This window comes from Notechis scutatus, chromosome 2 (assembly GCF_049901735.1).
Source record: "Notechis scutatus isolate UNSWTSFEM ecotype Mainland chromosome 2, rNotScu1.2, whole genome shotgun sequence".
Taxonomy (NCBI): Eukaryota; Metazoa; Chordata; class Lepidosauria; order Squamata; family Elapidae; genus Notechis; species Notechis scutatus.
The window spans coordinates 248,843,405-248,869,417 of record NC_142010.1 but is presented as its reverse complement, the minus strand read 5'-3'; the positions used below and the strand labels follow the sequence as shown (position 1 = coordinate 248,869,417).

At 39.6% G+C, this 26,013-nt stretch overlaps 3 protein-coding genes across 3 annotated transcripts; 1 reads left to right on the top strand and 2 right to left on the bottom strand.

Annotated features, from left to right (window-relative positions):
* TTC23L (tetratricopeptide repeat domain 23 like) lies at positions 1-20,321 on the top strand. Its single transcript, XM_087954236.1, is given in 10 exon segments — positions 1-21; positions 1,671-1,891; positions 3,098-3,202; positions 3,204-3,221; positions 14,796-14,891; positions 15,080-15,232; positions 15,234-15,246; positions 16,291-16,454; positions 16,839-16,925; positions 20,235-20,321. Coding segments are annotated over 10 exon segments (891 nt in total). The 3' UTR covers positions 20,248-20,321.
* LOC113411373 (snake venom serine protease NaSP) lies at positions 5,352-14,208 on the bottom strand. Its single transcript, XM_026666390.2, has 6 exons — positions 14,114-14,208; positions 9,499-9,567; positions 8,809-8,959; positions 7,540-7,799; positions 6,490-6,626; positions 5,352-6,123 (listed from the first exon to the last, which is right to left on the bottom strand). Exons 1-6 carry the CDS (start codon positions 14,190-14,192, stop codon positions 5,953-5,955), a joined length of 867 nt encoding a protein of 288 aa, XP_026522175.1. The 5' UTR covers positions 14,193-14,208; the 3' UTR covers positions 5,352-5,952.
* Positions 20,322-20,339: 18 nt separating the features above from the next.
* Positions 20,340-25,996, bottom strand: RAD1 (RAD1 checkpoint DNA exonuclease). The gene is made up of 6 exons (XM_026666389.2): positions 25,892-25,996; positions 24,530-24,795; positions 23,865-23,973; positions 22,961-23,219; positions 21,891-21,989; positions 20,340-21,142 (listed from the first exon to the last, which is right to left on the bottom strand). The coding sequence occupies exons 2-6, from the start codon at positions 24,722-24,724 to the stop codon at positions 20,959-20,961; spliced, it is 846 nt and encodes a 281-aa protein (XP_026522174.1). The 5' UTR covers positions 24,725-24,795; positions 25,892-25,996; the 3' UTR covers positions 20,340-20,958.
* Between the last annotated feature and the right edge of the window lie 17 nt (positions 25,997-26,013).

The window sequence follows — 26,013 nt, the reverse complement described above, 5'->3', positions numbered from 1 at the left end:
ATGGCAGAAGACCTGCAGACTGTAGGCAGGGAACAACTTTGATTCCAGTTTTCTCAAATCTCACCCAGAATCCGAGTTGAATAACATCATGACTGTCCTCTCACCCCCTTATAAGGAACAGTGACAATTTGCAAGGATAGCAGTGGAAGGAAACAATGATCCCCAGATGTTAAGAGAAGAAGTCTGTTAAATTAGCAAGCATCAACAAAGATGAATCACTCCCAAGAGCAATGGAGGAGGAGGAGGAGGAGAAGAAGAAGAAAGGTGCAGGCAACTCCAAGAATAGACATTGAGAAGACAAAATAACAGGGAAGGGAAAATACTAGTCAGCAACCCAGATCCTAAAATCTAAACAACTGCACCTGAACCAAGAGAGAAAATTATTAGATTGATGATTGGGGTGCATGTTTCCAAATGCATAGCAATGATCATTCAGCAGTGAACATATCAGGGTTTTATTGCTGGAGTTGGAAAGGAAATACAGTTACTACCAACCTGCCTTCAATTGAGGACCTGTGTACTGCACGAATCAAAAAGAGGGCTGTGAAAATATCTACAGACCCCTCACATCCCAGACATAAACTGTTTCAACTCCTACCCTCAAAACAACACTATACAACACTGCACATCAGAACAACTAGACACAAGGACAGTTTTTCCCCCCGAAAGCCATCACTCTGCTAAACAAATAATTCCCTCAACACTGTTTAACTATTACAAAGTCTGCACTACTATTACTGTTAATCTCTCATGACTCCTTATCACCCGTCCCCTCCCACTTGTGATTGTAGGACTGTAACCTTGTTGCTTGTATCCTAATGATTTATATTGACTGTTTCCTAGTATGATTTGATTGCTGATTGTACCCTATGACTATCATTAAGTGTTGTACATTATGATTCTTGATTCTTAACGAATGTATCTTTTCTTTTATGTATACTGAGAGTATTTACACCGACAAATTCCTTGTGTGTCCAATCACACTTGGCCAATAAAGTATTCTACTTGAAATGCTTGGCTGTTGAAATACTGCCATCTAGTGACTACTTTATAATTTCATCAAAGAAAAAGAAAAAGAATAGGAATAGGAATAGGAATAGGAATAGAATAGAATAGAATAGAATAGAATAGAATAGAATAGAATAGAATAGAATAGAATAGAATAGAATTCTTTATTGGCCAAGTGTGACACACAAGGAATTTGTCTTTGGTGAACATGCTCTTAGTGTACATAAAAAGAAAAAAAATTCATTCATCAAGAATCATAAGGTACAACACTTAGTGATAGTCATAGGTTACTAATATGCAATCAAATCATACCAGGAAACAAATAAAACAATATAAATTATAAAGATACAAGCAGCATGGTTATAATTATAAGTGGGAAGAGATAGGTACTAGGGAGGATGAGAAGAATAATAGTAATACAGTCTTAGTAAATAGTTTGACAATGTTGTTTATTGTGAATCTAGTTCTTTTGGTGTGCAGTGCCTTATAGCATCGTTTGAGGGTAGAAGTTGAAACAATTTATGTCCAGGATGTGAGAGGTTTGTAGATAATTTCACAGCGGTCTTTTTGACTTATGCAGTATACACTGGCATACAGTACTAAAACCCATAAAAAAGGCATACAGTATTAAACCCAAGCCAATTCATTGAACGTTTTGATAGGACAAACTACTCTATGCTTCTTTCTATTTTTGTTCAGTCATTTTATTAATTATTCCAGGTCTTCCGTGTCAAGCTATGCACCATGCAAATTCAGCTAAATATATCCTCCTCTCCCTAAGGGATGATACTCCTCCAGCATCCTCAGAGGAAAAAGGAACTATTTTGAGCACCTTTGTGACAATCTACTACACCTTGGGCATGGCAAATCTGATGCAGAAAGAATAATATCCTTGCCAGTGGCCAGAGCAAAGGAGTTGGATATGGGAAGCACAAACAAAATTCTTTTGCATAGCTGAGTACTTCACCAGATAGCTCGGGGTCTTTCCATCAGTGGGGTAAACCAGTGCTGGAATATAAGTGTAAAAAGTTATCACCCACCCCTCTCCTAGAAGAATGAAATATTTTGGGGGATATTTAAAAGGGCGGAATATTATATTTCCCTAGATGAGAAATGGAGAAACATGTTTTTTTAAGACAGAAAACATACTCTAAGTCTTTCTTAATAGCCTCAGCAAATGCTGAGGCCAGCTTTTAGAAATGCAGATTTGGTAATCCATTCAAGACAGGGTATTATGAAACAAAGGCAGAATTAGGAAGAATGGTAGAATTAGCCCTCACTCAAGATCCAAACTAGGACAAAGTCATTAAGCCATAATAGGAATTGTCCAACATGCTTTCAGAACACAAGCCCCTTAATTTCATTGTCTCAGTTGCATCACCCCCATCAAACTTCAACCAAACCTGGGAGCTCTGACAACCGCCTACGATTTGTACTTTGCCTATAGAACCAGCTATGACCCCTACATGGCCCCATGGGAGTCTGACAACAACCAATAGAATAATGTTCTTGCACAGGAACAGTAAGCTCAAGTGCAAAGCCCAAGAGAAGGTATAAAAACCCCTCACTCTCAATTCCATGTGGTCAGCTGCACTAGAAGCATGTGCTTGCTGGTTCTGCTTCATCATTAAACCCTCTTTCCATTCAGCCTCCATGTTTCCAGGGTCTTTCTCCCAGCTTGGAACTGTACCAGATGGATATTTCTTCCCACATAAGGTTGATGGTTTAGCAATATAAAAATATAAATAATTAACCAAATAAATACATACTGGGTAGAATGTAGTCTGGATTCCCAGGAGGGAGGAGCATTTTAGAGAATCAAGAGGCAGCTTGGTTGAGGGGAAGAGGGTTAAGCTGCTTCTCCCTAGGTATTCCCACAGTATACCTTTAATAATGCAAGGAGTTTGCTTTAGTTTGGCAAGATTTCTGTCTGAGTGAGAAACAATCAAAGAAATTGCTTAGGAGATACTCAGCGTGTCTTTCTTGCTTTTTGGAGCCTGACAAATTGATTCAGGGTAGGGAAGATGCCTGCTTGAAGCATCAGGCCTTAAATGAACTTCCATTATTGATTTTTCCTTGACTTTTCTACCACCAAAGAATGTTACTGCAACCTGCAGAAGGCTGAAAAATGCCTAGAAGAATTTCAGGGGTTAGATTGGAAAAGAGCTGCCAAACTTAAAGTATGCACCAAAGACACTTGTGGCACTTGGCAGGTAAGCAAAAAAATTGTTTAAAAGTGAACTGATTAATAATGACAGAGATGCATTATCTGAACAGATTAAGGACAGAGGTGACCGATGGGCCACATATACAGGTATGTCCTTGGCTTACAACAGTTTGTTTAGTGACCATTCAAAGTTACAATGGCATTGAAAAAAGTTACTTATGACTATTTTTCACACTTACAACCACTGCAGCATTCCCATGGTTTGCCTTACCTAAATTGGCTTGCTTAAGGTAAAACTCAAAACTTACCTGGGGTCGTTTAAAATTAATTATTACCTAAGCTGACCAGGAAATGACCCCTTTCTGAGTTTTGAAATTCTATATCTTTAAAATGACTCCTGTTGATTGTGATGTGCCAATCCAAACAAAGTATTGTTAGAAGCATTTCTGAATCTTTTAAAAAACATGTTTTTCTAGATTTATGTGCCATATTTCCTCCAGAGGCTGAAGGCCCCATAACTAGCATTTTTTCCTTGCATTCTTCTTCCACAACTGCTATGTTAGATAATTTGGTTTGAGACTGGACCAAAGTCAGGGAACTTCTCTCAGTGAAATTAGACTTGAACCAGATTCTCTCCAGTAAACAATTTGGCAAGTGTACCAGAGGTGGTATTCAGCAGGTTCTGACCTGTTCTGGAGAACTGGTAGCGGAAATTTTGAGTAATTCGGAGAACCAGCCAATACCACCTCTGAGTGGCCCCACCCCATCTATTCTCTGCCTCCCAAGTCCTAGCTGATCGGCTGGGTCGTCTTTGGTTGCCCTGCCCAGGAGAACTGATCTGGAAAGCAGGTTAGCGGGATGGGGAGGGAATGGGGATTTTGCAGTATCCTTCCACTGCCACGCCCACCAAGCCACACCCACCAAGCCATGCCCACAGAACTGGTAGTAAAAACATTCAAATCCAACCACTGCTGGATATATATCTCAATAAAAACAGACTCTTCTGGAAAGCAAAAAAGCCTAAGATGTGATTAATTCTGTCCATATGAGATATTGGTACAGAATTCACTTCACCTTTAGGATAGGTGGGAAGGGTTCAGTTCCAAGTGGGAAGAAAGACACTGGAAACATGGGGTCTGCTTGGAAAGATGCTTTAATGGTGAAGCCGAACCACCAAGCTTGTGTGATTCTGGGTAGCTGACCACATGGAGAGTGAGATATATTTATACCCTCTGTTGGGCTTTGAACTTGCTTCCTGTTCCTGTGGCAAGAAATGTGTCCTGATCAGTTGTCAGACTCCCATGGGGCCACGCAGGGGTAACTTTGTAGGTTGTCTTGAGTCCCAAGCTTGGTTGAAATTTGCTGGATGATGCAATGAAGGGCCATGAAATGGCCCTGTCTGGAGGAAGTAGATCTTTGTTATGTAGAATAGACAGTTGCAGGTCTTAATGGCCCATTAACAAAGTAGTGGGGGCTGAGTTTCTGCCTCTCTGAGTTTCTACTGCTTTTTTTAGGGGAAATATGCTTCCTTTTTAATATATCCTAAAATATTTCATTTTTCTAGGAGAAGGGTGGGTGCTATCTTCCTACAGATAGAAGGAAAACATATTTTTTTTCCCTAACTGGAAATATTTTTAAGCCTCAAAAAGCCAGGGGAGTTAGACCTTATAAAAGCAACCCAAATTCAGTTGATCAATTTGTCTGTGTGGTGGTGGGGGAAATTCCTGTGTTATTACAGCAGTTAGACTTATCGGAGAATGAGTCCTATTAAAGGACTGCCTAGGGAAGACCACCTAAGATGGAAGCCCAGTTTTCCATCACAGCAAAACCAAACCTAGCTCAGTGGAGGTTATGTAAAATCTTATCTCTGCCATTGCATCCATCCATAAATGGTAGGAGCAAGGCTCAATTAGCTTTATGATACACATTGCATCAGGCCATTAAGCAGGTTGGTTTGGTGATGGCTTCCTAACCTACATGAACCCAAGCAATTTGTGAGCTTCATCGCCATTTTTCAGAATTATTTTTTTTCCAGTTGCTCACTGTGGTAGTATCCTATCCACATCCTACTCAGGTCGGAGCATTTTCAGCTTTTAAGCCTAGTTGGCCAGATGCTGCCAGTTGCCAGGCCATTTTCTTTACTAAGAGCATCAAAAATGAAGAATCGGTAAACAAATGAAAGATAATTTATAAGATTTTATTACTGTTGATACTTGAGAATTTACATGAAAACATGGTTCTGAAAGATTCTATTTCGTGGTTGGGGAGTGGAGGATTAATCTGGGATGCTTTTTAGGCAACAGTGGGACTCGGGTATATATGGAGATATTCATGACTCCATATGAGAGTATTATAAATGTCATAGAAGTACCAATAGAAGAGAATATTATAGCATTGATAATGTTACCTAGTTGGGTAATGAAACGTCTGCAAGAAAACGAGCATCAAGAACCCCACTGTCCCAGAAGTGGACAGAAATTGAAATATATTAAGAGGTTAAAATATTTGGAACGGTCCATTTTAGAGTCAACATTTTGCACCTCACCCTAAAACAGGCCTCCATCTTATTGAGTTTATTGTATATTGAGATTGAACTGGGACATAATCCCTGCAGCACTATTTTGAGTATTTCTTACTCCAAAGGCAGTCTCATTGAGTCACAAAAATGCTTACTGCCTGGGAATATATTCCAAAGTAGTTGGATAAGATTGGGGAATATAGAAGAGATATACTAATACATTACATTTTCTCCTTTTTATCTTTTTCAAAAATTGTCACTAGGGGCAGATTACGCTTGTATTTCCTGCAATAATACCCTCGATCCAGCCAATATAATTGAAGACCTTGGTGTAGACGCCAGGTTCAAGAAGTTGGGCACAAGGAAAGCGGCCCCAAGATACAATGCCTTGGATTTGTCCATTACAGATGAGGGGTCCCCCAGAATCACCCTGTTGAGAAAAATCAAACACGAAACATCACATTACTATCTATGAATGGAAGTGGAGCAAACGGTTCCCTTCCATCGTCCATTCCCATATAACCCCAAATGTTTTCACTTCGGTGTTCCCCAATGCAGGATCCTTGTACAATTTAACTCCTAGAGTGTCCCCCACCAGCATCAACGGTATTGAGTATATAACAGTAAATATTCCCAGGCAGTAAACTCTGGAAATCCTAGAAGGCACTGGAATTAGAAAAAGCTGTGACTTGGTATGTATCTTTCTACAAGATGCCTTCAAGGCTCAATCTCTTATCATAGCTTTGAAAACTGGCCCTGTTTCTTTAGGAGTCTGTCTTAGAAGGGATCATCTTACCTTACATGAATCTTTGCCTCCTTCCAGGATACCTGCACACAATGTGTTCTTCCCTGACATTGATGGGTAAGCTGCTTGACACACCGGAATATGGAGTATGTTAATGTCAACACAATGAGGGACTTCAGAATAAGTCACTGAAAAAAATAAAAATAGGTGAAGTTACACAGTTCCACCTTTCTCAATTTACCTCCTAGATACATAGAACTATAACTTCCATTGTTTCCAACCAATAGAGCTTATCTCACTGCCTCAGAGTAGAAAGTATTGTCTTTCAAGATGTCCAAAGGGGACAACTGGAAAAAATAGATTTAGTTAAATGTTTGCAAAAGGTGGTTTTTGTCAAGATATTAATAGGTGAGGGTATCTGAAGGCTTCTCAACTTCTTCCAGTGCTCTGTGCAAAGATTGCCCTATGGGCAAAGTAGGACTTTTGCTAGTTCAAGGGTCATATAATTGATCTTGCATCTTCTGGAGAAGATCTAGAACAGGGCTTTCCACATTTGGCAGCTTTAAGAATTGTGGACTTCATTTCTCAAAATTCCTCAGGCAGCATACTGAAACTTCCAAAGCTGAAGATGAAGCAGCCCATAAGCTTGTATTGTGAAGAAGAACAAAAAGGCAGGTATTGTATCTAAAAGATGAATATAAGTCTTAAGGAAACAAAGGAAAAATGTCATCTGAATCAGACAAAGAAAGCTGAGTCTGAGAACATGGAATAAACTCAATCCCAGCTAATCAACAAATAGCAATAGCACTTAGACTTATATACTACTTTACAGTGCTTTGCAGCCCTTTCTAAGCAGTTTACAGAGTCAGCATATTGTCCCCAACAATTTGGGTCCTCATTTTACCCATCTCAGAAGGATGGAAGGCTGAGTCAACCTTGAGCCTGCTGAGATTCGAACTGCCAAATTGCAGTCAGCTGGCAGCCAACAGAAGTAGCCTGCAGTACTGAATTCTAACCACTGCACCATTGCAGCTCTTACTGCTTTTGATGTTTGATGTTACATCAGTAGCTTGGTCTGAAAGTATAGTCAGAGATCCCTACCTTGAGGAGATGTGATTGTGCCCCAGCCCATAACACTGCAAAATGAGCCCATCCTGGGAGGGTTGGAAGGCAAGCTAAGAGGTGCGATGTGTTCACTATAGTTAACAGAACTGTTCAGCCTGATCAACATGATATCTTGGCCCCATTGGGTACAGTTCTTGGTACTGAGGCAACACAACTTCTCCTTCGGGACTCTTATCTGCTCATCCTCATAGTGTACATGTACATTATGCACACCAAGCCTTATCTGGATATCGTCCCTACAAGAAAAACAATGAAAAGTTAAGGAGTCCATGTGGTTCTGATATTAATGTTATGATTTCGTATTGCGCACATCCTCTGTCAACCCAACCTATTTCGAAGGATTGTAGGATAGATAAAGATGAACGCAAGATCTGCTCTTGTTTTAGAGAACTAATGAAGATTTTATTATTTATTTATTTATTTATTTGTCAAGTATGTATTAGATAACAGATATCAGTATAAACATGATTATTAATACATGAAATGGATATGAATAAAAGGGAACATTTGGACAGGGACAGTAGGCATGCTGGTGCACTTATGCATGCCCCCTTACAGACCCCTTAGGAATGGGGTGAGGACAACAGTAGACAGTCTAAGGTTAAAGTTTGGGAGGTTTGGGGAAGAAACCAGAGAGTCAGGTGTGGTGCCTTGCCCAGGCCTTTGACAAGGGAGAGAGAAGCCCCTCACATGTTTTTATCTTTTATGCTTTTTTAATTTTTAATTTTTTTTTGAAATTTATTTTCTTATTGCAAACCCCCAGAGCCAGGCAGCATATGGTTAATCTATTCTGGTTGGTTGCACAGTCAGTCAGATATTTAGACTGGATTTGCCATTTTTATCCACCTATCGAGTCCTTCCTGAGGACCTGGTGTAGGTAGATGTTGTGGTTCCATGGTATTAAAGGGATTGTCACAGGATGTAAGCTGTTCCAAGTAAAGCTGCCTTTTGCAATTGACTGTGGTGATTTTGTCAATGCTGATGTGAAGGTAATGTTCCAGATATTGTTGTGTTTGTTGTTATTGTATCCCAGAAAAAAAGGAAATACTATGGTGAAGTAGAAGGAAATTGTACCATAAATATAAACAGCATTGCTCAAGATATGATTGTGAGGGGCAGGAGCAGCAGAACGCTCATTCAAAATGCATAGAGAAGTCACTACAAATTAGCAGAAACATTATAACAAAACTCTGGATATTTAAGCACAATCTCCCTCAACCCTGCCACCTTCTGTAATGCCCTCACCTGTTGCAGTGTGCAGCAGTGAGCACCCATTCATGGTTGAGCAAGGTCCCTGAGCAGAATAACCCGGCAGAGTTATACAAGTATACAAGGAAAGGATGTTCGCTTTGGTAACATTCAGAACCTCCCACGATCAGTTTAATAATGGGTGTTTCTGCAAAGAAACCAAGAAGATTCACTGTTTGGCTGTGGAGTCGAACAGAATCACTTTTGTTAGTAGTGTTTCTATCAGTACAGTAATTTTGGAGGGGCCCAGAAGTCTGTGGGACACACAGCATCAAATCTGGATTATTTGCAAATCATATACATGCCTATATCAATATAGGTAAACTATCTGTGAATCTTTAAGTGATTAATATATGTGTGTGTGTGTGTGTGTGTGTGTGTGTGTGGTATATAGACTTATATACCGCTTCACAATGCTTTACAGCCCTCTCTAAGTAGTTTACAGAGTCAGCATAATTGCCCCCAACAATCTGGGTCCTCGTTTTACCCACCTCGGAAGGATGGAAGGCTGAGTCAACTTTGAGCCTGGTGAGAGTCGAACTGCCTAATTGCAGGCAGCTGGCATCCTGCAAAAACAGCCTGCAGTACTGCATTCTAACCACTGCTCTTTACACTAGACTATACTAAACTTAAATAAATCACAGGATGATATAATTCAAGGTGTATGAGTGAAATTAGGAGCTCTACCTGTGACAGTGGTGTTTACTGTACTGTTGCCCCAGCTGCTTCGTTGGATTTCATCATCATATGCAGACTCTATATCAAATGAAGAGCAAAGGTGACATATTAGGCCAAAAAACCCATTTAGATCAGCGTTTCTCAACCTCGGCAACTGGAAGTGAAATAGAAATTTTTAATAACCCCAGAATTCTCATTCAGGGATCATATAGTTATTTAAAGCAGTGTCTTGCTGCTGGAACTGTGGAAGCTCCTTATAAACAGGTGTTGTTGTGGTTAGCCGGCAGCAGGTGCTGAGGAGAGCGAGGACTCAGATGAGGGGCCAGGACCATTAGGGAGTGGACTGCTGCCTTCAGAGATTGTGGGGGCTGGCAGCAGTGATGAGGAGGTTCCTGAGGAGCCTGTGCCAAGTGCATGTGCGTGCAGGATTGCTCGTAGGAAAGAGCAGTTACAACAGCACAGGTGACTTGGGAGTAAGGCTGCAAAGTTATGGCCCCTCCTTCAAGAAGATAAAAGCCAGCTGTGAAATTAACCTTCTTTGCAGAAGGCAAAGACGTTTTGAAACAGCCTCGCGGACATTACAGTTGGTATTTGAAGACTCTTGTATTGTAAACTATTTCTTATCTGTTGTGTTTTGGCTGCCTTGCAAAAACTTGGCAAGGCTCTTTCTTGTCAGAGCTAATTAGTTGGAAGCAGCCTTTTGTCTGTGAAGAAACAAGATTCTTAGCTGAAACTTCAACAGATTATACTGCTGCCTTTGTCTTGTGTTTGCTTTCTTGGAACCAGGTTTGGGTCAGAACAGGTGTTCAGTCCTTTTCACACAGTCCCCCCGCATAGTGGGGGAACTAGTTCTTAATACAGGTAGTTCTTGACTTATTTAGCGACCGTTCAAGGTTACAACGGCACTGATTTAAAAAATGACACGGCCATTTGTCACATTGACTGTTGCAGCATTCCCACAGCCACGTGAAAAAAAACCAGGTGCTTAGCATCTGACTCCTATTTATGATGGGTGCAGTGTGTCCCTGGCTCATGTGATCAGTTCTCACAAGCGAAGTCAATGGGGAAGCCAGGTTCACTTAAGCACCATGTTTCTAACTGAACAATTGTATTGATTCACTTAACAACTATAGCAAGAAAGGTCGTAAAATGGGACAAAACTCAGGGTTAACAGATTTTTTTCATTTAAACAACAAGCATTTTGAGCTAAATGGTGGTTTGTAAGCTGAGGACTACCTGTAGATTGCTAAATCTGACTTTGCGGGTCTCTACAGTTCTACTTTCCAGGACCTTTTTTTGCACACCGGTTAAGGTCCTTGTACTGGAGATGAAAACTGGGATCATCTTAGTCAAATCAGGACATACAATGAACAGTAATTCCTGGGTTTCAGATTTACAATCCAGGAGAAAGTAAGTACAAACAAAAAGGGATTTTCAAGTCTCAGATCTAAAAAAAATAGTATACATCTCTGCAGTAATGTTGCAAACAGGTTAAATCTCATGATTCTGATGGCTGAGATCTAAGGCATCTGGTCTTATCAAAAGTTATGGCATATTTTGTGACTTCCGGTTTGAGCTTCTTCGGCGACAGACCGAAACCTCTTCTCTCCAAGGCTTCGATCCGTGCTCGCCGCTGGAGCACCCCGAGCCGGCTGGTTTCGGGGCTAAGCCACCCCGTAGAGGTGGTGAAGAGGGGGGAGACTGCCTGCAGGGTTGAGGAGAGCCACATCTCTCCTCCCCAGCTGGCCATTACTCCGTTTCCCGAAGGCGGTTGTAGCGGTGGTCAGAAATGGCCACCACAAAGAAGAACTCGACCGGAAAAGAATGTGCAGGAGGAAGATAAGAAGAGAAAGTTTTGGTTGACCGGGTCAAACAGCAAAAGCAACAAATAAGGTACCCTGGAATTTAAACTTAACAACATTGTTCCCAAAGAAGATTTTGAAGCTGCGAAGGAGAGAGAGAAGGGAAAGGATTAGTTTTTTTTTCTTCCCTTCCTTATACTGACAGCTAAGAGACTTAAGCAAGAAACTGGGGGGAAAATCCACTTTGACATTAATAGGCATCTAAGCTGAAAATAAAAGTCAAAGGGATAAATAAAGATTTCTGGACATTTAAAAGTTTTTAAAAGCTGGAAAGGAGAACAAAAAGAATAGAAGGGCAGGATCTGGAAAAATGGAGGAGACTGCCTGGAATTAAGGAATGGAACTGTAATTAAAAGGAACTTACAGTGAAATTTTAACAAGATTCCTCAAAGATACATTTTAATGGAAACTTGGTAACAAAATAATAGAACCCCAGGAAGAGAAAGTGGAAAATAGAAGCAAGTAGAAACAGCCTTGGATTATTTGGATTACTTGATGATTTTTGATTTTTGCATCTAGATGACTAAAATTAACTGGGTGGTTGTTTAAAAGTTTTTAAAATGGTATCACTCTTAGAAGAACAGAAAACGGAACTTAAAAAATGGAAAGAAGACACACAAGAAGGGAGAAGTTCTTTTGGCTTCGTGTCTCAATTCTTAGAAATGGAGATCTGGAACTATGAGAAGCAACAAGAAACGCTTGCAGAACAAGAAGATTGGGACAAAGAAGAAGCCATCTTTAATGATCAAATAATTTTAAGTGGGGGAGAAAAGGGGGAAAGAGGGGTGAAAGGTTTAAGATTAGAAAAACAACCAAAAAGAAGAACAATTTGAAAGATAAGTATAATATTAGAAAGCAACAGAAGAGGGGATTACAGATGAGAGAGTTAGAAGTAGAGAGACTAGGGGGTAAAAAGGGGAGGGAGAAGAAGAGGGGGAAGAAGGCAAGGAGCAGAAGTTGTAAAAGACAGAAACAAGAAATGGAGAAACAGGGAAAAGATATAAGGATTGTAACCATAAGTTTGTTTAGAGATAATGGGTGAAAATTTAATTGTAGAAGGGATTCTGCAAAGGTACATAAGATAGCTTTGTTATATTACAAATAGAAATAACTTTAGAAAATATGATGATGGGTAAAATATTTATTGTAATGTAGTGGGATGTTTGTTAATAAATAAATGAATTAAAATGATTGAGAGAATTAAAAGGGAACATTTTTAATTATTAGTAATGATTTATAAAAATATAAGTGAGAAATATGGGGGAAAAAAGAATTAACTATGGAAAGTTTATAAGTGTTCCCAAGGAAGTATGATATTCAATTGAAAAGAAATGTTAAAGATGTTAAGATTTTAATGCATATTAATGATAAAATTGAATTGGAATGGAATGTGTTTTATTTACATATATATATAATTTTTTCTTTTTAAGAATATAGTGTCTATTTTAAGAATGTACCAAGCAGAATTCGATTGGAAGTTATGTATTATATTGAATGCTATAATCTTAAAGCTATACATTGAAGCTTAAATAAGAGCTTGAATGGATAAAATTAAAGGATATAAAAGTGTCATACTCTAATTGGTAACTACAGGGAAAAATTTGCTTAATAAGAAAAGATAGTGTGAAATGGTAACAGGACAGACAAAAGTATAAATATAATGGTTTGAATTGAGATAATTAAAACAAAGTTGAGAAAATTAGAAGAGGGGAAAAACTATGTAGAAAATATAAAATGGTAATAAGATATGGAATAGAATATAAAAATGAGCATGAAATTGAGTTTTGTGTCGGTATGAAGAAGTGATAACCTGGGACCATGCTATTTTCAAAAAAGATGTTTTATTTGTATTTTGTTTTTGGGAAAACCCAAATAAAATTTTCAAAAAAAAAAAAAGTTATGGCATATTTTGCTCTGTTTCTTTGCTGCTCGCGGTATCACTGCCAGTCAGATTATGCTAATCAGTTGAAGGAAGAAGACTAGTTCAGATTAGCTTCTAAAAAGGATGGGCTTTTAGAAGAAATTGGTCCAGAGTCTGATCTTGCACTACTGGATTGCTAAGCAAAAAAAAAAAATAGGTGGCTTAATGGGGGGCAGAATAGGAGATAGTAGCAGAGAAAGTGGGGAAATGATTGATGAAAAATGGAATATAATCTATGAATTTGGATGGGAAGCTGATACCATTTGGATTTAGTTCACTAAAAACTGTTTGAGCCAACACTGATGGCAGTAAAATCCCTACAGGCAAGTTTTGATATTTCTTTCAGAAGCAATGACCCAGATGTTGCACGTTCTATAATGCAGCAAATCTAACAGAATGGGAGTTAACTTAAATCCAACAGATTTGTTTTACCAGTTGGAACAATAATCAATGGCCATTTCATACCCAATTTTTAAAAGACTATCCTAAGACTAAAAATCCTTCCCCAACCTTTTTCTCAATGAATTTTACATTAATATGTTATCTTCCTCTATTGAATTAGTTGCCAAATAAATGGAAACACGAAAGCACACCAAGCCATGCCTACTATACTTGTGATTATATATTTTTAATTGGCTAGTTTTGCTGATATGAATCAAATGTATCCATTCATATTATCATTACACATACAGCAATGGTCTTCTCCATTTGAACCAACCAGGCCTTCTTCCCCCACTCTCTACCTGTAACCTGCTTGTTCATCTAGACTTAATTTATTACATGAAATTTTACTCATGTAACTCGAGGTTTAAATTGAAAAGATACCTAAAGTCCTGTTTACCTTTTGTTCCATTGTCCAGGCTCTTACTGTAAGAAAGCTGTAGTATCAGAAGGCTTGCTAGCACTCTGATCATTGCCATAGCTTCCACTCTGTGTGGCAAACTGTTTGCTTGGACTTTAGAAATTTGGCAAGAATGCACAGATCAAAATATTTGATTAAGCACATTGTTTGCTTCCACTCCGAGGCCTAGATACAGATGTGAAAAAAGAAGCCAAGTTCTCACCCTTATATAAGCTGGCTCTATATCATGCACCCCGAGGCGCGAAAGAATACCGGTAATAAGATTGGATACCAGAGGTGGTATTCAGCAGGTTCTGACCAGTTCTGGAGAACCAGTAGCGGAAATTTTGAGCGGTTCGGAGAACTGGCCAAAACCACCTCTGACTGGCCCCACCCCCATCTATTCTCTGCCTCCAGAATCCCCCATCTATTCTCTGCCTCCCGAATCCCAGCTGATCGGCTGGGTCTTCTTTGGTTGCCCTACATAGGAGAACGGAGCTGGAAAGCAGGTTAGTGGGGTGGGGAGGGAATGGGATTTTGCAGTATCCTTCCCCTGCCACGCCCACCAAGCCACACCCACACAAGCCACACCCACAGAACCGGTCGTAAAAAAAAATTGAATCCCACCACAGAACTGCACCACAATCCAGCTGCTGTTTTTATTTTTATTTTTTGTCTCTAGGGCAAGTTTTCAGAAAAACAAATTAGATTTGGCATCCAAGTATTTTGAGAAGGCGGTTGATTATCTCATTTCAACAGAAGGAGATGTGGCTGCTATGTGTTTAAATTTTTTTTGTCTTGTGTATTTTATTGTAAACTAGTCACGTAAAAGTGAGACAGGCAGCTATATTTAGCTGAATGATTTGAAAAAATTTGTACTTCTTTTGGTACAACAAAGTGACATCAAATAAAAGAAGGAAAGTGAAATGAACTCATCCATACAACTTCCTTATACTGATTTGTTTTTCAAGATATATTTCATGCAAAATACACCGCACTTGTTTTTCTAGAGGCTGCTGAAAGGTATTTCAACGAGAGCTTGGTAGCCTACAAGGAAGCATTAGGAATGGACCATCCTCAGACAATCAGTGCCCTTAAAGTCTTCAGCAAGTGGACTTGCTGGAAAAAGAAAGGTAACCACACATCTGCTAGCATACAGCTGTGTACCTTTTGTCTATGCAAAAGCTGCAGGGAAGGACAGAGGCCCTCACAGCCAACAATAATAATCAGCTTGGAGGGATGTTCCCACCCCCCCCCCAAAAAAAATGTAGCTATAAATGGGATGAGGACAGGAGTGAGATTCGGCCGGCTTCCACCGGTTCAAGCGAAATGGTTGTTAAATTGCTCCCCGCTCTCAAAGTGGATCCTGGGTGCTCCGCTAAAATGGACAAAGGGGCAACGGAATCGTTGGCGTAAGGTAAGGAGAAGGCCACTTTCCCTCTTTCTTCTCCCTGCTCCTCCTCCTTCCCTCATGCCAGCTGCTCCATTTCCCATTTTTCCATTGCAGTGCAGCACCCAGGATCCGCTTTAATAGCCAGGGCTGGAGGGTAATTTAACAACTGGTTCGCCCAGAGACAAGTTGGCCATCGCAGGAGGCTTGTCCCGCATGTGCGGCTGAGCTGGAGGATGGCAATGGGCCACGCCTCCCACGACAGCCAACTTAAACCTGGCCAAACCGATTATTAAATTATTTGTATCCTACCACTGGATGGGGGGCCCTGTACCAAGGAGGAATATCGCAGCTGGATTGGGAAGAGATATTCCCTTGCGGGGAACTTACTCTTTTCTCAAGCATTATGGATTAAAAAAAATTCCTTTGGATTGGGAGAATTCAGCTCTGTAGAGTATGAAGAACTGAGGTCATCATGATTTCAAGAAACATAATCAATGAGCCCTAAAATTCAAAATGTTAACATAAGAAGCCATAACCTATGAAAGTCTAACATTTAGCAGGATCAAAGCAACAGGGATGCAGCTTTAAATTGCTGCATAATCAGTTGTTCACTAAAGAGAAAAGACTGGCTATATTTCAAAAAGACATATGTGGATGAATGATTGGATAAAGAAAAAAGTTAAAGATACAGTCAACCCAAAAGGAATGAGCATAAATAAACAAAGTATTTGTTTGGAGGACAGAAGTCATAAAAATATTTTAATTTTTTAATTATTTCTTTTAGCAAGCCTATGAATTACTCAAAGAGTCCTTTAAAACTCAACAAAATCCCTGCAATTATTTTAATAAGCAGGCAGCTGAACGATTATATATTATGGGCTGCATTTGTCTAGCGGAGGAGAAAATAAGTGAGGCCTATCAGCTGCTCAGTAAGATAATTACTAACAAGTTATACTATCAGCTTGAATAAAAAGACCATGTGGATGGCTTGTAAAATGTTTTGAATTTTAAATATCTGATAGTTGCAGGAATATCATTTGGAATTCATATTTAGGAATTTAATTTTTATTAAGATCTAACCTTGTGTCACAAAGTTGTTCCTAATGTTTGCATTTAAATTTATTATTGCAAGTGCCCTCAAGTTCAGTACAAAAACTTCATTCTGGTTGCTTCATGAACAAGAAAGCAAGGCTAATTTTATAGTTAGTAGCTCTAAAGCACAGCTTTGGTTTTAAGATTAGTTTTATATTTCAAAGTGGTTTTAAAAAAACATTGGTATACATAAAATAACCACAAGGAATTAATCGTCTCTTGCATTTTGAACCCATACAGAATGTGTGTGCAGATTCAGACTGCTATTTATGGGTCCCACCACAAGGAAACTAAAGAGATACAAGAGCTACTAGATATGATGAATAGGTAAGTTTTAATATTTTTAAAGAACTAGGATTGGAGGATATGCACAATAGATATCCAGGTTTCGTAGCAGCAAGGCTGGGTGGCTGGGAGACAATTCATGAGGCCCCTTACCAAGCAAAAATCTTAACATTACCATTCTAAGATGGTGCACAGAATTTTCAGTCAATTTGCATGAGTTTGTGTGCATAAGAGATACACACACGTGCATTGCACTTGCACTATTTGTTAACTACCATTATCAAATGTCACCTCTTTGTAGCCAGATGCGTTTTTTGTAAGAAAAAGCAGGGTTTCTTCAGGGCACCACTTTTAACTTCCATTTATAATGTGGATTGATCTTCTAAAGAGTTAGTCCAGTATTACCAAAATTACCGTAGTACCAAAACTTGTATCATTTCCTGCTTTGGAACAGGGGCCCTAAAGCTCCTAAACAATCATACAGAAAATATAGTGACTGAATTCATGCTAGCTTATGTCCCTTTTCGAAAAACTTTGTTGAAAACAAATGGGAGTCCAACCTAGAGAGCATCAGTCTTCCAAGAAAAACCAGAAAGTCCAGTTGCCTCTTGAAAAAGCACCTTTGGGACCTGGATGACAGAGAATCTCCATAGATTTTGTTAGCTAAATTCCACTTTTTAAAGAGTGAATGGAATAGAACCGTGTAATCCAGGGGTGGGATTCAATTTTTTAACAACCTGTTCTGTGGGCATGGCTTAGGTGGTGGGCGTGGCTTGGTGGTCATTTGACTGGGTGGACATGGCTTGGTGGTCATGTTATTGGCTGGGCGTAGCCAACTCAATATCACTCATATCGAGGCATGCATCTCCTCTCCTGGCCTCTCATGACTGTGGGGATGCTGCAAGTCGTAAGTGTGAAAAATGGTCATAAGTCACTTTTTTCAGTGTCATTGTAACTTTGAATGGTCACTCCACACAAGCAAAGTACCAGCAAAGGAGGGGGGAAAAACTCCAGAGAAGTTCCTGAGACAGGAAGTCTAGTCCTGCCAAGAATGTAATAAGAGTTAACAGAGAGGCAGTTTCTTTAAGCAACACCAGAATGTTTCCTTCCTGCCTTCCTTACAGGATTAGGCCAGTAACTTCTTCTAACAACCGGTTCTCCAAACTGCTTAGAATGTTAACAACCAGTTCTAGAGAATAGGTGCGAACTGGTAGAATCCCACCCCTGGTGTAATTCCATGATGGCGAACTTATGGCACTGATATCAGAAGTGGCATGCAGAGCTCTCTCTGTGGGCATGTGAACCATTGCCCCAGCTCAGCTGTGCATGCACACATACACTTCCTGCCAGCCAACTGATCTTTGGGTCTCTGCCACACATGCACGGGGGCGGGACACATGTGGGGGGCGTGCACAGGGATGCACGCACATATGCGTGCATGCGTGCGCATGTGCAGGGCATATGCACGGGCGATGCACAAGCATGCATGGGGCGTATGCATGGGGGATGGGGCGCATGCACAGGGATGCGCATTGCATTTTGGTGCCGAAAGGGTTTGCCATCACTGGATCAGAGTAACTGATTCATTTATTGATATGTGCCCCTAACATTTTCTTTGCTATTTTTTTCCTGCTGGATTGCAGGGGAACAGAAATTGACCAAGTGTCTAAAACAGGATAAAAAGCCAATGCTAATTTGCTCCATCCCAGATCTTTAGGCAACACAGGACTGGAATAGGAGACCGGAAAAGATATGCCTAATATACAAGAGAAATTGACCTATAAATTCTTGATTACATTTCTGCAACACACTTTTAAAATGAATTTCCATTCCTTTTTTAGAAAGTACTAAAAAGTAGTATTTTCTATTCCTGTACCAGCAGTAGTGTTTGATACTAGAGCATAACCCAGCTAGCTACAAAATGTGGTTAAAATTTACCTTTACAAAGAGGGTAGAAGGGGCGACAGACTCCTGATTTTAACTCTTCCTTCATGACTTGGTTTATCCGTTGTGCTACACCATAATGCAGGCCGTTTAGTTTGGATTTAGTTTACTGCAGAAGCTCAGCCTTAGGATATGACCCAGCATTTAAAATGACCCCAGTATGGTCAGCACACTCACACAATTTTACTACGAAAGGACACGTGTATCTTGATTTGTGGCTTCCCTATAAGAGAGTGTTTCTCAACCTTGTTCATTTGAAGATAGGTGGACTTCAACTCGCCATTTTTTTTACTTCATATGCATGCCAAGGTAAGGTAGATTCCCCATCTGGTCATTTCTTTGGCCAAAGTAGACACATCAGCTTCTCTGTCCACTTAAAAGTCCTGTCAACTGAGCTTGGACTTTCAATGGTGGTACTGATTTCCAGAGGTGGTTGGTAAGCAGAGGGAAGGATGACTAACAGTTAAGGGCTGTTTGTTTTGCCCACAGTGTAATGTAATGACACTTAGCACCTAACTGAATTTTAGAATCGTCTCTTTAAATTAGTTAATATGGTAGGTTTCCATGTTACTTTTTCTGCTGTGGGGAAAAAAATGTATTTTCTCTTCCCAATACATTTCTGGTCATTCTAATTCTAATTAACCAACAGAGATTATACTACCTGAGACTTCCCAGAAAACAACAACTGAATGAAAAACTGCTGGTGACCTTCTACCGCTTCACCATAGAAAGTATCTTAACTTACTGCACCTGTGTATGGTTTGCCAATTGCACAGTGGCAGACAGGACAGCACTCCAGAGGGTTAACGTCATTGCCCAGAAGATCATTGGTTGCCCTCTCCCCTCTTTCGAAGAGCTTTATAGCTCCCGTTGCCCTAAGAAAGTTCAAAACATTCTCAAAGATCCATCTCATCCTGGGAACCCTTTTTTCGAACTATTACCATCTGGCAGACAGTACAGGATAATAAAAACAAGGACAAATAGGCTGAAAACAGCTTCTATCCCAGGGCAGGAGCTCTTTTGAATTCCACTGTATAGTGCAGTTTTGGTGCAGTGTCAGGGGTTTTCAATTCAGTGCCTGGAGTGTGAAGGATGTGCGTTTGTGTTTATTTTCATGGTCATGATGTGCACTGAAGATGGTGTTTGATTTCATTGTACGAGGTGCAATGACAATAAAGTAAACTAACTAATTAAGCCACTATGAGAAAAGACAGAAGTAGGGCTAGAGGAGGGACACATCATATAAATTGTGTTGCCTCCTTCATTTTTCATCCAACCACCACTCCCTCCTCCATATCCCATTGAATAATTTTCCAAGCATAATGATGGTCTATTTTTTTTATAAAATGTTGAGTGTCCTAGCTTCTAAAATGGTGGTGCTAATTTTTCTTCCGTTTGCTTGGAAAGACAGGAAGCCTGAAAGAGGGGAAGTCCCTCCCACCCCCCCGAGTTCAAAATAGGAGAAATGGAAAGGGATTGCCTGTTACCTTGACGAAAAAAATAAAAATTACATTTAAAGTTATTTCTGAAAATATATTATGCAGTATATAAAAAGAGAAATATATCCATTCACAATTTGGGTTACTTTCTAGATTCAAAGATAAAGTATGTGATACAACCCAGTTTTGCTAAATCTTCCACCAGAAATTCAGTGAGTGACTCATTTTGACATACAACCAGTATCTCTTTCAGCTCTGTTTCAGAGGCTCAATTTCTAGCTTGTACATTGGGTACGTAAGCCTCACTGCCACGGATGTTCCTTGTAATTTTTACTTTCAGATAACTGAAATAAAAATACTTTTGGCTTTACCCTGCCCTCCTTTTGGACGCCAAGCAAAACCTTTGCCGGGGGGAAAAAAATATTGTGTATTCTCATTCTAGAACCTGAGCTGGCGTATTACACACATTCCTCCAGAGGAATTCGCAGCAGCTTCTTCAAAGCGTATTGTCTCCATCTGAATTTTTCCATCACCCTAGTTTTAAGGAAATCAGGTGTGGTTCACTAAATGGCTCAGGAATGTTCTGATCTCTGGCCTTTCAATTGTTCTGTTCTCTTGTCCTGTTTCTTTCCCAGATTGCCTTGAACTAAACAGTTTCCTCGGGCATTAATTCAGTGACATTTTCATGATAGCTACAGTTCTGCTTCTGCCACGTCCTCATCGGGACAACAGTAATATTCCACAAAGCAGATCTCTCCATCTTCGTTCCTTATCATATATTGCAACGAAAGAAAACCTCGGTTGTCTGTCCGAATGGATACTTTGCAAGACAGAGCTAGTGCTTTAATTGATGGCTTGAGTAATGATATCTTGTATCTGTAAAAAAATGAAAAACATAACGTCAAGTATAACATAGGTATAAGCAGCTGCCACTGTCTGAGTTCAAAAACCCGCAATCCTACACAAACAGCATTACTAGGTGGGAAAAGTGAAATGCCATCCTTTCTTTTCATGCTTTGCTTTCAGTCCAATTTGCTCAGCATTTAAAATGAGCTCGATATGATTAGCGCATTCACACAACTTTACCCTGGAAGGACACACCTATCTGGTTTTGCTTCCCTGTAAAACAGTGTTTCTCAAACTCAGCAACTCGAAGATTGTGGACTTCAACTCCCAGAATTCCCCAGCCAGTATGAGGAATGTAATCAAACTCCCACAGAAAACCACACTCCCAACCAAAACTGGCTGGACAAGCTACTGTATATAAACAGGGAATATATAAACAGCAAACCCCACAGAAAGCACCAAGGATGCCACAGATCAATCCTGAGGTGCATATATTCCATTTCTCTTTTCAAAAATATCCAAAATCTCACAGTATTGGACATCCTTGCTAGATTTCTCAATATCATTTCTGATTTGGGCTTTAAAAATTTTTTTTTTGACTGTGCAGGATGACATGTATGGCATTCAAAACGTTGTCAATCCTGCAACAAAAATTCCAATTAAACAATATTGATCACCTTTCTGGCCAGGAATATGCAGTCTAGGATAAATAGTAAGAGTTGTATGATACAAGTGGTCACCGTGATGCTTTGAAGGTAAATGCATTGGTGTAGCTCACCTGTTTGTTTGTGTTTCATTACAATGAAAGGCTTCAATAAGATCAGAATCTTTGGGGTAATCCAGGTGAGTGCTTCCAGCATTCCCAAAAGTAGATAATCTTAAGAAGAAAAGATGTACCAGACTGAATAACAAAAATAGCAATGTCGCATATGTAAACACAGTATATGACAAAATTGAGCAAACCTAATTTAGAATGTGTCATTAACACTCTAAATTACTGAAGAATTATGCCTGGCATCGAAGTCTTGAAAATATTAAATATTTTTGTCTAAGAGAAAGGAAGACAATGGCTGACTACTGCTGACCTCATTTTCATTTTGGGATTAGCAGGATTTAAGGAGCAAAATGAACTTAAGTCTTACAGAGTCATGTGACATGCATTATGTCCATTAAAAAATTAGCAAACGGTATAAAAGCTAATTTTTCCCTTTTAAGTAGCAAGAAGAGTTTTCAAATGTTCAAGGATTCTTGCTCCTGAACCATGCCGGCATACAATTTAATCAACCTTAGTCATTTCTGTTTCCCACTAGTTCTTCTGCCATTATAACATGTTTGTAGTGCTTTCCCTTTATCACTAAAGGAAGAGTGTTAAATTTCTGGTTCCTCTCAGTCACATTCCAAAATGGAAAACAGGTTCCTCCCTGGTGCCTCTGCTCATGTCATGAACCTCAGCACTACATCCTCTGAAGGCCTTGAAAGCATAAACATCTGCAAGACCAGCTGCAGAAAGGTTACTCATGGCTGAGCTACTCTGACTTTTGGCAGCTCTCCAAAATCTCAAGCTGTAGCTTTACTACTGGCTAATTAGAGGTCCTTTTTGCAGCTACAATTTTCCACATACATAATTGGGGTGGGGAGGAAGCCCTGGAATTCAACAGGACTTACGTTTAGATAAGGGAAGGGCTGCTGTGCTAGAGCATAATCAAGATTGAATTTTAAATATGCAAAAATACATTTAGCGTTACTTTCCATTTACTCATTTTATGCCACATGTCTGCACTGTGCTCAGGATCAGAGTTACCTGATTTTGAGCCATGATGATCAGACTAGGACAATTATTTCTACTACCTGAAATAAGGTTTGTCTGGAGACATTGTAATCTGCAGCACTTCACTGGTCATATCTAGTTCGGAAAACGCCTCTCGGAGTCCCTCTGACTGCAGGATAATTTTATTTACAACATTAGTACTGCAGAAGTCAAAATCGAGAATTTCTTCAGGTTCCTGAGTGTTGATTTTACATGCAGTCACCACCCCTCCTTCCTCCAGGTAGAGGGTTAGAGGGTAGCCATATCCCTGATAACACATCCGAAGGGCTGTCTGAGTTCCTGAAACGGAAAAAAAAAAACCTATTATAATATTGCAATTTAACTATGCCTATTCAGTAGAGCTGGGCAGTGTTTAGATTTAAAGCAAAAAAAGAGGTTTTGAATGGAAAGGGGTACCCATGTAGCTTCTAACAAAACTCTAGAAAGCACTTGCATCTGTTGCCAGGATTGTGTGGCTGCTCTTCACAACTGCAGCATGAGCCTGGAAAAATATGCAATTCAGGGCTTGCCAATAGCTGTACAAATGTGGACCATAAGTCCTCTGAAGCACCTTTCTGCCTTCAACTGTGAAGCCCCACATAATGGTCACAGTCTTCTTGGACTAGATCTCCACAATTTTCTTGGCAAGTTTTTTTCAGAAATGGCTTGCCACTGCCCGCTTCTTAGAGCTGAGAGAGTGTAATTGGCCCAAAGTTGCCTTGTTGGTTTCATGCCTAAGGCGATAAAAGTGCATGAGCTACACTGCAAAATGGCCACGCTCCTTCCTGATCAATCCATCAGTAGAACTATGGAAGAAGATATTAGGCATATTGATATGGGCAAATATGAGACATTTTTAAATTCAATTCACAGTTCAGGATAATGTTCACATAGTCGTAAGAAATAAGTTGGCATCATTCAGTACAACATAAACTCACACAATACCTGGCAAAGAATTTGTTCCAAAGATGGTCAAACAGTCCAAAAGTACAGACAGATTGATTCTGAACATCACAGATTCTTCTCGCACTACAAATTCTTGGAAAATTCCGGCCTGTAAATTAACAATTCCAGAAACTATCAGGCGAAGTAATATAAAAATGGCACTCTTATTTTCAAACTGCAATCCGATGGTGCTTAACAAGAGATAGATCAAGCAGAAAAGTGTTTTATAAAACAGCATATGGAACTGATAATTTGCAATAATACACACAAGGGCAAGGCTGGGATGATTAAATAAAGTCTACTAGAAACCCTGCTATGCACAGCAGGGCTGGAACAACCATTTCTTTATTTTCAAAATATCTTCTCTTCCATAAATACAAAATCTATTTTAAATTATAGTATTTATTATTAAATGTATATCAAGAAATAGTGTTGGGATAACATTACACCAGATTCCATGACTCAACCACCTCAAAGTAGCTTAAAGAGTTCCCACTGCTGGAAATAAGATATGCTGAGAAAGTACAGCAGGATTGTTTTCATTTATTAGAATACGCCATTTCTTTCGGAAGTCTTATATTGGCTGTCACACACATTGGCCTAATTTTTTTTAGCCGAACTAAAATTCCTTGAAAGTCCATAGAAAAGAAATCCTATGGTCTAACCTGAATAAAAGCATTGGCTTGCAAAGACTTTGCATTTTCCACCGTGACTTTGAGTCCATTTGATGTAGCGAAACAAGTAGCATGGTCTTTGAAATGAATGGCTTTCAAAATATTGGAGAGGTTTCTGACGTTATCAAGAGTTGCTACCAGAACATTCTGCTCTTGGCCTGTTTCAGGCTGGGTTGAGAAGGGCATGGCTTCAGGGCTCTCTTAAAGCCCTCCTTGGAGAGCCAAAGAAAGAATCTGCAAATTCTGAACGAATGAACCTGTAAAAATCCAAACAATTCTTTTTAAGCAACTACTATATTATCCTGAGATTCTTTTTATGCAGCAATTATACTGTATTCTAAGACTCCTTATAGACTTGGCTCCCCCTGAATAAATGCCTTTAATTTCCTTGTATGATTTTGATTGCTTATTTAGTATCCTATGACTATCATTAAGTGTTGTATCTTATGATTCTTGATGAATATATATTTTTATGTACACTGCGAGCATATGCACCAAAGACAAATTCCTTGTGTGTCCAATCACACTTGGCAAATAAATAAAAGCCTATCCCATCCCACCCTATCCTATTCACTTTGCCTGAAGTGGGGACGAGACACTTTGCTAAGATATGAGGTGTTTCTCTCTCAAATTCAGGGACAAGGGTTTTTTCCAGCCCCAGGCGAGCTCAGTTGCCTGCATTTTTATGTTCAACGATTACGGGAGGCTAGAAGAGTTGCCAGTCCAAAAACCTGTACTGCAGTTACAGTAGTTTGTTTTTTGCTCCTTAATCCTGCAGAATGCATGCACAAGGGACACCTCCTTCTTTTCCTTCGTTTTAATCTGATTTCAAAAATTAAAAAAAAATCAAAATCAACCTTTTTGTCAGAGTACAACATGTGTACAGTGAGATTGGCTGAGTCTCCCTTCGTGCATCCCCCCCCCCAACACAACTCACAGTGAACACAAAAAAGAAAAAATCCCTAACCCAGTGAATCCTAACAAACACACTATCTTATTGCACCATGTGAACTTATTGCACAACGCGAGGGCCCCACAAGTCTATCATACTATGTTGACATAGTATGATTTCTAGATTGTTCAGTACAGTTTTTCCCCCTTCACTGTGTAACTCTTTTCTTTCTTAAAAACCAATTCGGTTTTTAAAAATCATAGTTTTCACATAATGCAGAGTTATATATTCATAGTTATATAATTGCTCTATACAGCACCAGAAACCATTCTTTTTAAAAAAGAAATATCGTGACAGTTTTAAAGTTTAATAAAAGAAACTATTCTTTTAAAAAAAAGGTAATACGGGTTAAGCCCGTTGTAACGGTAAGTTTATTACGTAATCAATAAAACACACGGTACCTTCTACCAAGTTCTTTACGGCACAGGAAACCAGGCGGGCTTTCCCAGCATTCCTAGCGCGCCCGCGAGGAAACTCTATCGCTCTTTCAGCCGTTCCCGAGGATCCTAGAGCGGTCGAAAGG